The sequence below is a fragment of the Tachypleus tridentatus genome, chromosome 12, assembly GCF_004210375.1.
Source record: "Tachypleus tridentatus isolate NWPU-2018 chromosome 12, ASM421037v1, whole genome shotgun sequence".
NCBI lineage: Eukaryota > Metazoa > Arthropoda > Merostomata > Xiphosura > Limulidae > Tachypleus > Tachypleus tridentatus.
Genome location: NC_134836.1, coordinates 37,356,476 through 37,374,228, shown reverse-complemented (window position 1 = coordinate 37,374,228; position 17,753 = coordinate 37,356,476). Strand labels below are relative to the sequence as shown.

The following is a 17,753-nucleotide window of genomic DNA, read 5'->3' as shown; positions in this document are numbered from 1 at the left end:
TATTACGAGTCGAACACCTTAACAAGTACATGTAACATATACAAATCATATTCATACCATGCCTATGTACAAATTCACACGTAACAAATATATATAGATCGATTTTTCAAAGTGCATATTAGAAAGACAGATTTGACAACACAGAATGTAAGTTACTGAATTCGGTACTTCCAGTACAGCCATTGCTACTAATCTCTAGATTTAGTAGTTTTAGGCAACTATAATACACTGATCTTCAGGAAAAAGCGTCGTTGGTATGTTATCATATTTTGATACACTCTGTCAGTGTGTCTTAAATCCAGCCAAGAAAGCTTTCTCGGCGCATAAACCGAGTCACTGAGAAAGCCTTCAAAAGACAAATTACCTCTTTCTTTCTGTCTTCGACTGTCAACAATGAGTGGAATTGCCAATCAATAGCCTTTTATACCAGGCTGAAATGTGTTCATTTCCTCATCTATCTTACTTCCCTCTAGAATTCCACAGGGAGGATTAGATACAACGAAACGATAACTTTCTCGTCTCAATAATCAGAAGGAAGTTGTTTACAGAAGAAGTTGTTTTAAGGAAGCCTGGAAAGAATGTTACTTTCTATCGTAAAAAAAAAAAAGATGATTATCTCACGAGATAAGAGTTGTTGTGTTTTTTCCTTTTATTTGTTATTTTGTAGAACAAAATCGTTGTATATGTACCAAATTACCATTCTTAATACACGATCGGAACAACATATATATATAAGCATAATACTTAACATATATTTTCTGTACTAATTTATCTCTCTGCGTTCAATCATCTGAACATATTATGTAGAAAATATTATTCAATAGTCTTTAGAAATATTTGTTATACGATTTTTTTCATATCTTGTTAACGTTTTTAAGCTGTATATGTATTTTAAAAGGACATAAGATTAAAAATAATTTGAAGACAGCCTAATGAATATATTCACAATGTATTTCTCCATTTTCTTTCACTTTTCCGACGTGTTTAAGTAGTGTAGGTGAAACTTATTATTTTGGTTCAGTCTCACAAGTACTTTTCAAGACTTCTGTGAATACGATGGTGGATTATCAGCCCAAATGTAAGACATAAAGTAGTAAGTAATTAGTACGAGAAAATACGACTTTTGTTTGAAACCGAATTGGTGAACAAGTGTACGTCCTTTCCGACAGTTAAAAATTAGTTACTGAAGTAAACCTTAATTTTCAAATTATGAAACCAATTATATAGCGATTATTTGTTCCTTAATATTTTCCGAAAGGCTACACAAAGTTTTAAGCCAATATCATATCTATCTAACGCCATGAAACCCTTCTCAACCATCTGTTTTTTGATCATTTAAATTACTAGTCACCAGTTTTCTAATTTTACCAAAGAAGGATTAAACAGAAAATTAAAATAAACAGTATTTTCTCTGTTTCTTATTTGTTTTTCGTGCACAGACGTCGCTTTTATCACTAATAGTCATATAGTAAGAAATCAGAAAGCTAATACAAGAACTATTCTCTCTCCTTATGAAAAAAAATCAATGTTAGAAAATTTTTTTTTTACAGGTTTGATATTTCAATCTTAGTAAAAAGTTAAACTCAGTCCCACAGCCCTAAGCAACTTTAGAATGAAGAGAGATATTTCTAAGGAAAACGCTCTTGTTGAAGTGACACATTTTATATTTTCAAACAAAACATATATAGTTCTGTTAGCTTAATTTTGAAAAAGAATATTTTGCTCTGTATCTGTATTGCTTACGTTATTCTCCATTTAACTCATCAGTTTTCTTTACACTGTAAGAAATGTCCACATTTTGATGTAAAATTGTAGAAAAAAGTACGGTGTCATGTTTTATAATGTCTGATGAACGAATATTTTTGCTAATTTTCATAGTTATTGTTTCACAAGTCAATGCATTCTTACTGTGTGTGATATGTTTATATATTGTATTCATTTTATTTTAGGATTACTTACAACTATAGAAAAGCACGGGCCCAAGTTTCTTATGGAGCCTCGTCATTTGATAGAATTTTCGAACGACACAGGAGGTTCAACACATTGTACAGCTACAGGCTATCCATCTCCTCGTATATTGTGGAAAACAAACAATGGTAAAAAAGTAACTCACGTTCCGGGTCTCAGACATGTTCTCGCTAATGGTACTTTACATTTCCCGCCATTTCCATCAGAATCCTACAGAAAGGATATTCACGATACTTTATATCAGTGCACTGCAAGTAATGTCATTGGATCTATTCTTAGCGTATCAGTTCATGTAAGCGCTGGTAAGTTGTTAACGGGTAGATATTGTCCCATTTCACTTACTTTATGTCATTTATTTAGTTAATTAAGCTTACATAATTATAGCGTTCATAAGAAAGCAGCCGTCAAATATTTATTAAATAATTATGGTAGAAAAACATTTTTACAACCTTACAACAAATGTTTGTGCTTTTTTCTTTCTAAATTCATCTGCACGAAATCTTTTGAAAACCGATAAATTGTTTTACTGCTAAACAATTAATGTACAAGCAAGTAAATTATTTGTATTTCAATATCAAATACCAGTAAGGTCCACAAACTGACTTATGTGGAATACTCCTGTTTTTACTTGTTACAATGATAACATTCTGTGAAAAACTGGTCAAAGAATTGGATGAAATCATACATTCCTCTAGTGAAATAAATAAGAAATCTCGCCAGTGATTACCGGATTTAACCACTATTTTTTGCGTGTTTTTTTATTATTTTATGTTCTTTCCCAAATTCTAAAAAAATGATTTATTCTTCAAAACTAATAATAATGTCCAAATCAGTTTCAGTGCATAAATATATATATATAATGGAAATAGAAACATATGAAAATTAATTCATTCATTCAAATACCGCTTTAACGTCTCTCAACTTAAGGTTATTAACATTTGAAATAAAGGTAGTATTATTAATGTAAAATTAATTAAGATTATTAACGTTTGAAATAAAGATAGTATTATTAATGTGCAATTAAGATTATGAGCATTTGAAATAAAGATAGTATTATTAATGTAAAATTAAGATTATTAACATTTGTAATAAAGATAATATTATTGATGTAAAATTAAGATTATTAACATTTGTAATAAAGATAATATTATTGATGTAAAATTAAGATTATTAGCATTTGAAATAAAGATAATATTATTAATGTAAAATTAAGATTGTTAACATTTGTAATAAAGATAGTACTATTGATGTAAAATTAAGATTATTAACATTTGTAATAAAGATAGTATTATTGATGTAAAATTAAGATTATTAGGATTTGTAATAAAGATAGTATTATTAATGTAAAATTAAGATTATGAGCATTTGAAATAAAGATAGTATTATTGATGTAAAATTAAGATTATTAGCATTTGAAAGAAAGATAGTATTATTAAAGTAAAATTAAGATTATTAACACTTGTAATAAAGATAGTATTATTAATGTGCAATTAAGATTATGAGCATTTGAAATAAAGATAGTGTTATTAAAGTAAAATTAAGATTATTAACACTTGTAATAAAGATAGTATTATTAATGTGCAATTAAGATTATGAGCATTTGAAATAAAGATAGTATTATTGATGTAAAATTAAGATTATTAGGATTTGTAATAAAGATAGTATTATTAATGTAAAATTAAGATTATGAGCATTTGAAATAAAGATAGTATTATTGATGTAAAATTAAGATTATTAGCATTTGAAAGAAAGATAGTATTATTAAAGTAAAATTAAGATTATTAACACTTGTAATAAAGATAGTATTATTAATGTGCAATTAAGATTATGAGCATTTGAAATAAAGATAGTGTTATTAAAGTAAAATTAAGATTATTAACACTTGTAATAAAGATAGTATTATTAATGTGCAATTAAGATTATGAGCATTTGAAATAAAGATAGTATTATTAAAGTAAAATTAAGATTATTAACGTTTGAAATAAAGATAGTATTATTAATGTAAAATTAAGATTATTAACATTTGTAGTAAAGATAGTATTATTGATGTAAAATTAAGATTATTAGCATTTGAAAGAAATATAGTATTATTATTAAAGTAAAATTAAGATTATTAACATTTGTAATAAAGATAGTATTATTAATGTGCAATTAAGATTATGAGCATTTGAAATAAAGATAGTGTTATTAAAGTAAAATTAAGATTATTAACATTTGTAATAAAGATAGTATTATAAATGTAAAATTAAGATTATGAGCATTTGAAAGAAAGATAGTATTATTAAAGTAAAATTAAGATTATTAACATTTGTAATAAAGATAGTATTATTAATGTGCAATTAAGATTATGAGCATTTGTAATAAAGATAGTATTATTAATGTAAAATTAAGATTATTAACGTTTGAAATAAAGATAGTATTATTAATGTAAAATTAAGATTATTAACATTTGTAATAAAGATAGTATTATTGATGTAAAATTAAGATTATTAGCATTTGAAAGAAAGATAGTATTATTATTAAAGTAAAATTAAGATTATTAACATTTGTAATAAAGGTAGTATTATTAATGTAAAATTAAGATTTTGACATTTGAAAGAAAGATAGTATTATTAAAGTAAAATTAAGATTATTAACATTTGTAATAAAGATAGTATTATTAATGTAAAATTAAGATTATGAGCATTTGAAATAACGATAGTTTTATTAATGTAAAGAGGGTTTTATTTTATCCACACTTCATTTCTCAAGTTTCTAACTTGAGAAACATGTGTTACAACATCATGAATTTAAAATATGTCTCGTTGGTTAAAGTCAAATTTACTATATTGTTTTTCACTGCATCTACCAGTTTCTTACTTGTCAAACCTCTGTGGTAAAAGCGTGGCTTTATAATTGTCAACTGAATAAAAGAAAAGCTTACTATATTATTTCCTACTGCAGGTACACCTTTATTTATTCCAACAGCACGTTATCAGTGATCAAAATATAGGCACTAATCACACAAAAAACAAAATTACACTTAAACATATAAAATATTTGTGCTATGAAGTTAATGTACTTCATGTGTATGTGTTTCTGTTCGATTTATGAACAGGTTCTCATAAATGCTTGTCTCATGTAGTTGTCAAACAGCCCTATGAAGCACAAGTATACGACGAGTTCGTGATACGTGGAAATACTGGAGTGTTCAAATGTAACATACCTAGTTTTGTAAAGGACTATGTAGCTGTTACTGCGTGGATTAAGGACTCCATCACACGCATTACTTCAACAGCGAAACTTGGTAAGCGTTCTAAATTAAACGTTTTTGTTTTTTTGATTGTGACTGTACATTACCTGACTTTGAATGTTTTTCGAATTATTTATGTGATAATACGGGTTATTAAGAAACAGGTGTATTTTCTTTAACATAAAGTTAATGTGGTAGTTGACTCTGATAAATTGTAATGTGTATATGGCATAGAGTTGGATGAACAACGAAACGTTATGGTACGTTTCGTATGCAAAATATCTAAAACATATTGTGCATTAAAACAAAAAATAAAAAAAAATTATTCAGGGCAATCTCTTTTAAGGATGCCCAGCGTCGTCGGGTGGCTAAGGCCAGATTAGAGTCGCACGCCTCAACACGCTTGGCCATGTCGGGCCAGAAAGTGTCGTGTTTGGATAGTATTTCATCGATTCTTTGTTTGTTTTTAAATTTCGCCCAAAACTACACGAGGGCTATCTGCACTAGCCGTCCCTAATTTTGCAGTGTAAGACTAGAGGGAAGGCAGCTAGTCATCCCCACTCACCGCCAACTCTTGGGCTACTCTTTTACCAACGAATAGTGGGATTGACCGTCACATTGTAACGCCCCCACTGCTGAAAGGCAAGCATGTAGCATGTTTGGTGCGAGCGGGATTCGAACCCGCAATCCCCAGATTACGAGTCAAACTCCTTAACCCACCTGACCATGCCAGGCCATATATTTGGTCCAAAAATATATGGAGATAGTTTTTAATTTGCAATGGAATTTTGACGCTTTTTTTAAGATATATGGAGATAGTTTTTAATTTTGACGCTGTGTATAACGATTTAACATTAAAAACAATAAAATTAAATACTGTATATGTAAATACTTAAACGATTATCTCAAATATCGATATTGAATTTACTTGTTTATTTTATTTGCCATTATATAAAATTAAAAAAGGTTTTATTCCCAGAATATTTTAATAATAATTTTGCAACATTATCGTTATTTTATTCACCGATAAAATAAAATAAAGATTACAAAATTATATTAAGACTTAACCATTTTCACACCAGGAGATAAATCGATATTCTTTTGAATACATCTTTTCTTTAATCACTAAACTTAAGTCTTTTTGACAAATATTTTCTATAAACAGCGTATCATTATTGACTCGTAATTTATCACTCTTTCTTACTTTTTAACACTTATCACGTCTTGAGTATCCACCATATGCTAGTTAAACTAGTTTTTTTTTTCTAATAATCGTTTTCTTTACAGTTAGAATAAAAATTACTCCTTACTTTAATGGTTTGCTGTTTCTTTTCTTATTTGTTACATCCTGATTAAGCCATTTTAAAATGGTAGAGTACTAACTTCGTAGCACTGCGCCAAAATACAGTTAAGCTTCCAAAGCTACTAATTCCTACATGCCATTAGGTTCAAGTTTCACACGCTCATCAGCAATGAAGCTGGCATTAGAATTTATATTTCCTTAAAAATAGTAATCAATACACCATCAAGCTACAAAACTATAGTTGAATGAATATTTATGTTTTCTACTGTATTTTCTAAAACGTTTCCTTCAAGACTTGATCAGTTTAAGTTTCTTTAATCGCAAGTTGACTTGCAAATATATATATATAAAAGACTACTCTATATATGAATTAAAGGAAAAGGGTTGAGTGACTTAAAATAAATTAAACTAAGATGTAATCTACAAAACTCACATTAATCAAACTTAAAATCTATTAAACCCACATTAAACAATTTTTTTTTTGTTTGAAAATTTCGCACAAAGCTACTCGAGGGCTATCTGTGCTAGCCGTCCCTAATTTAGTAGTGTAAGACTAGAGGGAAGGCAGCTAGTCATCACCACCCACCGCCAACTCTTGGGCTACTCTTTACCAACGAATAGTGGGATTGACCGTCACATTATACACCCTTACAGCTGGGAGGGCGAGCATGTTTAGCGCGACGCGGGCCCGAACCCGCGACCCTCGGATTACGAGTCGCACGCCTTACGCGCTAGGCCATGCCGGGCCACACACATTAAACAAAGTTGTAATCAAGCAACCTAGATACCTCCATGCGACAAATTATCATCTATAAGAAATCAACATCAAATAAATTCTTAAATTACTACATTTCAATTAAGTAAAGCTATAATCTACGAAAACCAACATAAAAATTATAATCTAACATACTATTGGTGTAAATGTGCTTTGTAGTCACTATGAGAAAAAAAACAAACTATTCACTGAATAGATGAAGCGAAAGTACCATTACCCACTATGTCATTACATAGCCGCACAATATCAGACGTAATAAATGAATTTCATGTTCCTTAAATCATTTAATCTCGAAGCCTAAGTTCAAGGAAGATGCAGTTCAATCTATACTTAGATCATGCTTTTCACTATCATAGAGGTTCAGCTTATCTCTCTTTAATTAATTTGTGTTTAGGGTTACTAGAATATAATTCTCCGAAACTAGTATAACCTAATTGCACATGTTGATCAAAGTATAATTTAAATGAACTTTTTTTTTAACCTAGACTTCGACATTAAATAAGTTTCAGAATACTAACTTTATTTATTAGTTATTGAAATTGTAATCGACTGAATCTATCCATACACGGAGTCTAAAAGATAGCCAGACTAAAAAATGATGCTAGAAGTTAAAAACTAGATTAGCTTTTGAGAAATATTATGATGGAATAATTTTATAAGAAAGTTAATGATAGCACCGAACACAACTATTGTTATTACAGTTCTAACTTCTGCTTAAGTTTGAAAACTTCTCATTAAATCTAGAGCTATCTAAAGAAATACAGCTGATTTAAGAGAAGAATGAAAATTATTTTCATAAACATGTCTTGCATTTAATATGTTTCTCAAGATGGTGATTAAAAACATTGGCAAGACGATATTATTTTCCTTCATTTCAATTTTCTACCTGATGTTTAAACTAAAACATAACCACATTAGTGATTTAACTATACATATACTTTTATAATATGATTTCAAGTGTCGATGATGTTTATTCATTTCTAATTTCGAAAAAAATAACAAAATTAATGAACTCAAATTTATTCAGTTTTTTTTTTTACTTCTATATTAGTAAATTATATTAGAAAGAAATGTTCGATAATTAAATTAATTATTTTGCTGGAGTGAATAAAAAAGTATCTGTTTGATTCAATGTCACAGACAGCAGTCCTTTCCCTGATGGATCTCTTGTACAACTTGCGTTTATAAAGCTTAAGAAAAGTTAAGTCTGATTCGTATTGAACATTTAATTTTGGAAAATACATTAACACCTTGTTTTTTCACTAAGTTTTATTTATTATTATCTTACATGTGTTTATAAAGAAAAGAAACTTTTGTTTATTTAATACACCAAACACAGGAAGCGATTCTATCACGGTTTGTTCTATGTTTGTCATCTAGACCAAATGATCTTACAGCTAGCAGGCATATCCTTGGATGTAGAGTCTGTACCTTTTTTCCAATTTATCTTATATAAATTGTAAGTTTATCTTATTCTTGAGATTTGTACAGTTATTAATAGTAATGTGATATCCACTCTCTCACATACAATCCTTTTGGTCATATATGAATCTTTGTCATCTTCACTAGGTTGATAATTTAAAAAACTCTTCGAGTACATTTAAAAATTCAGTAAAACAATTGAAGGCTACAAGTATCTTATTTTGTATTATAACATTAATAAAGAACACGATTTAAAACTTAAACAAACTAGGATACACATTTTAACCAAATACATCTGTTACAGGCTTCATATTTATATCTGTTTTAACCGAAATATCAACAGACGGTATTGTTTCGTTCCTTTTTTATTTTACAATGTGACTTTTAAACGCTACAACCATTCAGTATTCTCTACAAAATTCTCCTGTAAATAATTTCAAATTACCTAAAAAATCTAATCACAGCTTTCAAAGTTACTCTTGGTCATATGACTCAGATATTAGATTATAGACGAAACCAGAATTCTGGTGAAACTAAAAAGAGAAATCAGAATTTATTACCTGATGGATATATATATGTTTGTGTGTGATAGGTTTGTTTGTTTAGAATTAAGTACAAGGCTACAAAATGGGATATCTCTATTCTGCCTATCACGGGTATCAAAACCCTGTTTTTAGCGGTGTGAGTCCCGCAGTCATACCATTGTGCCACTGGTGGACAGATAGAAAGTTGAAAACGAAATTAGCTTTTATGCGTTAACTTTTAATTTTAAAATATTTTGCAAAACCAGTCAAATATAAAATATAAATTCGCAAATATCAGTTCCAATATGTCTGGACTAAGTAAAATTCGGATAAATGCATAAAGTGTTTTTAATACCTCTGTTTTATCATATTAAAAATAACTATTGTTTAGATGAGAAAATGTAAACTGTGCATTGTCCAGATAAAACTATAAACGTTGTCTTTTTTTTAATATTGCACAGTTTAAATATCTACTTAAAATCAAAATGTGGACTAATGTCGAGATGTTATGTGGATTAATATCGAGATATCAGCTTTAAATAAACAGACTGTTTTGAGATATTTTTATTTGTGTGAATTTTCTCATGAAATAAATATTCCACGTCTACTTTTACAGGAAGTATTTTGACAATTAATAGTTAATCTTTAATTTGCGAGCAGCCTAAAACCGGTGCAGAAAAAAAACGAAACAGATTCTTCTCGACGCATAATTTGACTTTAAAGACCAGATCTCGATACCCGCAGTGAGCAAAGTACAGATAAATGATTGGACAGTATTGTATTTCTTAACAAACGAATGAAACTGATATATATATATATATATATAAGTGTGATGTATATACGAGTTGGAATAAAGCAGAGCAGATATACGATTCAGTAAAATAAATTGTGAATTTTAAATCCTTGTGCCTACATATTAATGGCCCAGCATGGCCAGATTGTTAAGGTACTGAATCTTTCAGCGAATACGAATACTGTGCCATTAAATTCGAATGTACAAATACTTTGATTTTCTTTACTAAAATGTACAAATACCCCCAAAGTTGTATTCAAATGCATTTAAATACGATTACCCCGTGTCAAAGTAGTAGAAAATTTTATTGTAATGAAAAGGTTCTGTCAAGTAACAGATGATGAATTTGAGGTGAGAAAGATAACAAAAGGAACAGATAGGGATGATAACGAAAAACATAAGGAGATTATTGCTGTGGGAAATTTTTTAGCACATCACATGTACGGAATTGTCTGTGGGGTTAATAAGTGGAAAAGAATTATAGTATCCAGAGGCAAATGTGAAGTATATAACTGACAGATTGAGTGATATAGTAGAGTGTTAGCAGTTAGTAGAGTATAAGGTTGTAAGGCTAATATTGTAAAGAAGAACAAGTTAGAGGAGCTTATTGTAAGTACAGAGCTTTAATAAAATCATTTAAATAAGATGGCCATATTAACTTAAATCTGTTAGGGATAGTGTCAAGAATTAACTAGAGGAAAAAGTTATAAGTAGGTCACTAAGTTTAAACGCTAGGTATAAATTAAGTTAGGCCGAACACACTGAATTGTTGAATTAGTAGGATGAATTTAATGATAAAATGGAGTTTTTTGGAGTGGATGGTTTTCAGTTAAATAGAGTAAGGACTGGATCTTTTGCACGGGCTACTAACTTAACTGTACGGGCAACTTTAAACTACGATTACATAGCAGAAAAGAACAGAAAAATGTAGAAAAAATAAGATATGGAGAGGTAAGAAGGTACGAAGATAATTTTAAATGGTATGTTAAACTGTTATTTTTGCAATGTTAGAAGTAGTAGAAATAAAACTGGTAACCTTAGATAACTGGTGAGAAAAGATGATTTTTATACATTGAAAATAACTGAAACTTGACTTAATGTAGATAATTTTGATGGCACAAATTTATTTGAAGTATAAGGCTATAAGTTGTTTGAAAGGGATATAGTACCAAAAAAACTACACAATGGACTATCCGTGCTCTGCCCACCACGGGAATCAAAACCCGGTTTTAAGTCCGCAGACATATCGCTGTGGCACTTGTTGGCATATGAAAATTGTGAGCATATGAAATCTAATAGCAACGACGTTTAATCTGATTGGCTTTCTGTTAATGACTATAAGGAGAGAAAGATTTTAACCGAAATCTAATCTGATTAAGCTGACAAAATTAAAGAGAAACTCTGGAGTGAGGTTAGTATTTAAGCTCTTAATGAGGTTATAAATATGACATACCTTCTTTGATAGATTGTTAAGGCAGAGTATTCATGATGAAACTTCGTAGAATGGACGGCAAGTGCCTCTTGTGAAGACACAAGTGCAGAGAACGACGTTTCGAAAGTCTTTCGCCTTTCGTCTTCAAGTCTTAATATGAGGCACATAGAATGAAAAATGTTAAAGCCAAACAATGAGTAAAACAGGTTCAAGATGGTTTTCTTAGACAACTCGTTATGGAACCTCTTGTGGCATTTTACATTTATTGTTATCTTCTAATACAGAAATGGTTAGTAGGATAGAAGTTCGGGAATATTTGAATACAAGTAGTCATTACTTAATTAGACTCGATGTTTTGTTGAATATGAAGATAAGGAGTAATGATTCCAATTATCAGAAACATAGTTTAAAGAGATGGTATAAGAAGTATCCGCTGTGAATTGAGAAACCGAGCGAGCTAGAGATACTAATGAAACATGGAAAACGTTTTTAAAATAATTTTTTAAATATTCATGAAAAATATTTTCCTTATATTTTAAAAATGTGACTGAAAGTTAAAAGTTAGGCTGGTTTACAAAGATTAGAAAGGATATAATTAAAGAAAAACATATAAATGTAAGTTTAAATTGACTGTAACGGTGAGAACTTGGGAGATTGTAGAAGACCAAGAGAGATGGTTATTTGGAAAATGAGGAAATAAATAAATATATATAGATTTTCTTATTTTTTATTTTCATTTTAATCTTTATCTTTCACTTGTTCTTATTTTAACTTAAGAAAGCAGTCACCTTCCTACAACTGTCTGCAGGCAGTGGAGGGTGATATAGATGTGGAACGTTATAGGCTTGAACACCCACATGTCACTCACCTAATTTCTAGTCTAACTGTGTCTATTTCTTATGTGAGACTAGCAAACTGAAGGTTAAGACTAATAGACGGTGTATCCTCACCTCAATGTAGATTCTACTTTCGTAGTCACCTCCGATACCAAGGATACATTTTATAATCCCACATTGTAGCTTGTACCCTAGGTTCTTTTTTAAAAGTACAGCTATTTTGCTTAATTTTTAATTTTAATGTGTTTTGTTTTGACTTTTAAAAATTACGGTTATATATATATATATATATATATAAAGAAAAAATGGAATGAAAATTTATAAACGAATAGTAAGACTTTCTTCAAAGATATTAAGGGTAGGTAAATTGTTAGGATAGGAATGAGCTATTGAAGTATGATACAAAAAGCTAATATCTGATAATTACTAGATGTCTGGGTTATCAAATCCTATTTTTGTAGTTTTATTACTGAAAATTTGAGCACCATTTCTCATCCTGCGCAATTGCACGTTTTTGTATAAACACGATCATTACATTAATTCTTAGTATGTTAAGAAAGAAATTTAAAGAATGACAACGCTTCTGGACCAGATAAGATTTGCCCAAGAGTTTTAAAAAAGGTAATGATTAGATATGGAAACCACTTACTATTATGTTTTCTAAGTTATTGAATAGTAGAGAAGTGTCAGAAGATTGGAAGTTGGCTGACGTTACCCTTCGCTTCAAGAAAGACAATAAAAAATTGTCCTAGTAATTATAGGCATATTGGTCTTATATCAGTAGTGAAAAACGTTTTTAAAAGTATTATAAAAGATGTTTTTGCAACGTCATTTAAAGTCATTAACATTTTTGTACATAATCAGTCTAGTTTCACTAATGGGAAGTCTTGCCTTACTCATATTTTGACATTATTTGAAGATGATTCTGCATATATAGATGAGGGAGTGCATCTAGTGTATCTGGATTTTCAGAAAGTATTTGACAAGGTATCACACAAAAACACATGTTTGAAAAAATATATCTAGCTGTAGGAGATATGTCGGTTCATTAAATATAAAACAAGGTAGATGGAAGAAAATAAAAACTATGGTGTTCAGTCAGACTAGACTAGTCACAAAAGTAGGGTCCTTCAGGGCTTAGTTTTAGGACCTTTGCTCTTTCTGATTTACAGCTATGAAATAGATGATGAACTGGTCAACACTTCTCTTGTATTTGCTGATGACATTTAAGTTTAAGTTGTTGCTCTCTGTGAAAAGGACGTTACTGCTTTGCAAAAGTGTTTGGATTATTTGGTGATTTTGGCAAGTGGCAGATGACTTTTAATTACAATAAATGCAATGCTATGGAAGAGGGAGAACTTGATGTTCTGTTTCATGAGTCTCTTAAGCCATCCCAGTAATGTACTGTTGCTAGTGGCAGGGCAAATAACAATTTTGGCTGTATCTGTAGAAGTATTGAATATAAGTTTAAAGAGATTTTATTGTATATATCTTTGATCAGGCCGCATTTGAGTATAGTGTTTAGTCTTGCGCTCTTGACCTTAAAAATACATAAAGTTGTTGGTTTAGAAAAGGACTACAAAAATGATACCTGGATTGAAAATGTTGTCATACAAGGATAGGTTAATAACTCTGAATTACATTATAAAGGTTGTCATACAAGGATAAGTTAATATCTCTGAATTACTTTGAAAATGTTGTCATACAAGGATAGGTTAATAACTCTGAATTACATTGAAAAGGTTGTCATACAAGGATAAGATAATATCTCTGAATTACCTTGAAAGGGTTGTCATACAAGGATAAGTTAATATCTCTGAATTACCTTGAAAAGGTTGTCATACTAGGAGAGGTTAATACATCTGAATTACCTTTAAAAGATTGTCATACAGGAAGAGATTGATACCTCTAAATTACGTTGTGATTTAGGCGTTTAAAATTCAGAATGTATTTGATAGTGCTGATCAATCATCTTAAATTTCGTGTTTATCGCTGAAATTGGTAAGACTATGGAACACAAATGTAAATTTTAACAGGATAGGAGTCATCTTGAGCTTAGATAATTTTATTTTTTATTAACAGGACGGTTGGCCAGTAATATGTGTTGCCTTCAAATCTTGTAGATATAGTTAATTTAAGAAAGAAAGTTTAGAGTTTAGTTTGATTTAGTAAATAGGACAGCCAAGATTGATAAAAAATGTCCTTAATGAATCTAACGTTATGTATACCCTGGCTACTGTTGCAACCAATAATAAGCCAAAACTTATTGTTTACTTTTATGAATAGCTCCTTCGAACTGTACTTCAAACCAACGTTAATTATTTCCTTCAAATCATCAGGTTGTTTAACGGAATAATTTAAATGTTTTAATAGCACTATTATGCGAATAGTGTGAATTTAAATATTCAAAATAATTTGTACGTGCCTGGCATGGCCAGGTGGGTGGGGCTCTCTACTCGCAGTCTAAGTGAGGGTCGCAAGTTCGAATTCCCATCCAATCAAACATGTTCGCCTTTTCAGTCGTAGAGTCATTATAATAGAACGTTCAATTCTACTAAGTGTTGGTAAAATATTAGCCCAAGAGTTTTCGTGGGTAGTTTTGACTTAACTGCCTTCCCTCTAGTTTTCCACTGCTAAATTAATGACGGCTAGCGCAGATAGTCCTCGTGTAGCTCTGCGCAAAATTCAAAAAAACAAACAAACTTTGCAAAGCTGTAATGATTTCATAAACATTTGAATAACTCTTAACGTAATGTGTTTCTGTGTGTCATGTATAATTTAGATGAGTCGTGTGTATGTTTCCACGCGTCTTCTTACGGTTGCTTTTTTTAAATCTTTGAAACTATATTTCCGTGGTTGAAACGTTAGTTTTTTGTCTTTGAAATTCTGAATTATAGTATTCTTCGTCTTGATCCATAGCCTCAGTCATAGAATGCTGTGCTCTATCCCATGCCGATACATGTTTCCATGGTAACATTTATCTGCATCATTTGATTATTTTCTAGCAGGAAGATACAGCACATTCTTCAACGGAGTCCTTCACATCCGTAATGTTCAAACTTCTGATGCTTACAGTAGTTATCAATGTGAGACCACGAACAGATTGACGGGAGAATCGAAGACCAGTAATTTGGCTGGCAGATTAATTCTTAAAGGTAAGTCTAAATGGATTTGATTAAAGTTGCAGAAAATCCTGTAGAGCGCATTTAATATTAGAGTAGTAGAATTCAAACTTTATTCAATTTCTTAATGACTTTCTATAGTTTGGACTGTCTTGTTAAAAAAAAAACATAAGTTTGGTTTATAATACAAAAATCCCATATCGAAATATTTTTCATTTATTAGGACTGTATGTTTTAAATCATTATATTGCTGAGAAATGCAAAGCCAGGGTCATTTAATTTTATTATGTAACAAACCAGAATGTTGTGATAATGTTTATTCTTTGTAATATCATCATTTTTCACACTTCATTCTTACTCATGCTGCAGAATACCATCTCCAGAGCATTGTTAATTCAAAATTGCATTTGATTTCTTGTTTATTCCTTTTGCTGAAACTTTTACAATCACGTTGCCACGCAGAATTCTTCCAAAACTAAGAAACAACAACAACAACTAGCGTTAAACATTTTGAATTTAAGGGTAAAAAATGTAGTTAGTTATGCAACCCTACTCTTAACGTAAAGTAGGGGTCCAAAGTAAAGTAGTGGTTAAAGCACTCGACTCGTAATCTGAGGGTCGCGAGTTTGAATCCCTGTCCCACCAAATATGCTCACCCTTTCAGCCAAGGGGGCGTTATAATTTTAATGTCAATTCCACCATTCGTTGGTAAAAGACTAGCCCAAGAGTTGGCGGTGGGTAATGATGACTAGCGGCCTTTCCTCTAGTCTTAAACTGCTAAATTAGGGACGGCTAGCGCAGATAGCCTTCATGTGGCTTTGCACGAAGTTCAAAAACAAACACACAAGTGTGTGTCGTGCGTATCGTTTAAAGTGTCGATTTCACACCAATTCTAACGGTTGTTTCGTTTTGTGAGCCGTTCTAACTGTAAAAACTGGAAATCTTAAAAATGGTTGAGCATGGCTAGTAATCGAAGCTAGAATTATCTAAAGTATTCATAATGTTAAGTAGACGTACCAAAACGGTTTGGAACTTAGCTCCTCCCTCTCCTCGTGATAATTTCGTGGCTGTGCCTTTGCAGTCATTTCAATCGTAGTACATGAAAACAGATTTTTTTAACAATATCGGAACTGTGTCACAACTGAATAAGTTATGCAAGCAACTAAGTTAACTTTATTATCACACGCACGCACATATATATATGTACAACTGAAAATTTTATACAGCTTCAACTATCAACTAAAGAGTACCCAGAAGCCACTGTGATAATTATAAATACGTCACTTACAACGCGATGTTTCGTTAGTTACAAATCTCATCACTTGACAAGAGCTTCAATGTATTTTAGCCCTAATCATCACCCCTCTAGTGGCCCAACAACAAGCCTGAGATTAACGTTAAAAGCCATATTTTGATATTCGCAATGGGCAAAGAGCAAAGTTCATTGTGTTGCATTGTACATAAAACTCATTTTTGCTTCTTTTAGCACATAGCCATACATTGTGCTGTTTGCGTTCTATCTATCGTGGGGAATCGAGCCATGAATTGTAAAGTTATAAGTCTGTAAGCTTACAACTAAGCCACTGGGCGCCACTTAACAACTTAATTACCAATGCAACATTGCTATAGTTTTGTTTGTAATATTTACCGGTAATTCTTACAGCGGTATAAAATGGTAAATTAATAATGTTTTCATATAATTTGATTATAAGCAAAAACATTACACACTTACATAATTAATACCGTTATATAACGAATATTAAAATTAACAAGAGTAGTTTTATACTAAGTTGTAAACTCAAACTACACTTTTATTCTGACATCTCCAACAATAGTCAAATCTCCATGGTTTAAAATGTATGTTGATATAGTGAAAGCACACATACACAGAATATACCAAACTTATATATTTTTTGGGTAAATGTTTCAGTGGTGACTAACTAAGCCCACAAACACAAACTCTATTTTTATGATCATATATAGTGCGGTATAGTAATTCACATTTGTAAGACATAGAAGGAATAGTTACTATATGTATGAAACCAAGCAACATTTAAAGTAAATATATGATAAACAACCCTTGCAACATATCGCAAGACAAGACTATATAGCAATTAAAATAAAATTATTCACTTAATGTGTACAAAAGTTATAACAATTTAGAACTGATGGTCATTGCTGTTTTAAAATGCATTCAGAATGCGTTAAAGAAAAACTCACAAGAACAGGTAAATTAATTTTTTTTTTTAGTTTAACTCGATAAACTGAATCATTCAGATTAACAAAATGGTTTGTAATCGATATAACAAGCATTATGAATTGCCGAGAGATGAGGACGTTATCCAA

General features: G+C 30.5%; 1 protein-coding gene across 1 annotated transcript in view; it reads left to right on the top strand.

Moving 5' to 3' along the window:
* LOC143235863 (cell adhesion molecule Dscam1-like) overlaps nucleotides 1-17,753 on the top strand; it is a 185,382-nt gene that overhangs the window by 41,626 nt on the left and 126,003 nt on the right. Inside the window, 3 exon segments of the mRNA XM_076474104.1 lie at nucleotides 1,950-2,270; nucleotides 5,093-5,254; nucleotides 15,291-15,440. Of these exon segments, the coding sequence (XP_076330219.1) occupies nucleotides 1,950-2,270; nucleotides 5,093-5,254; nucleotides 15,291-15,440 (633 nt within the window).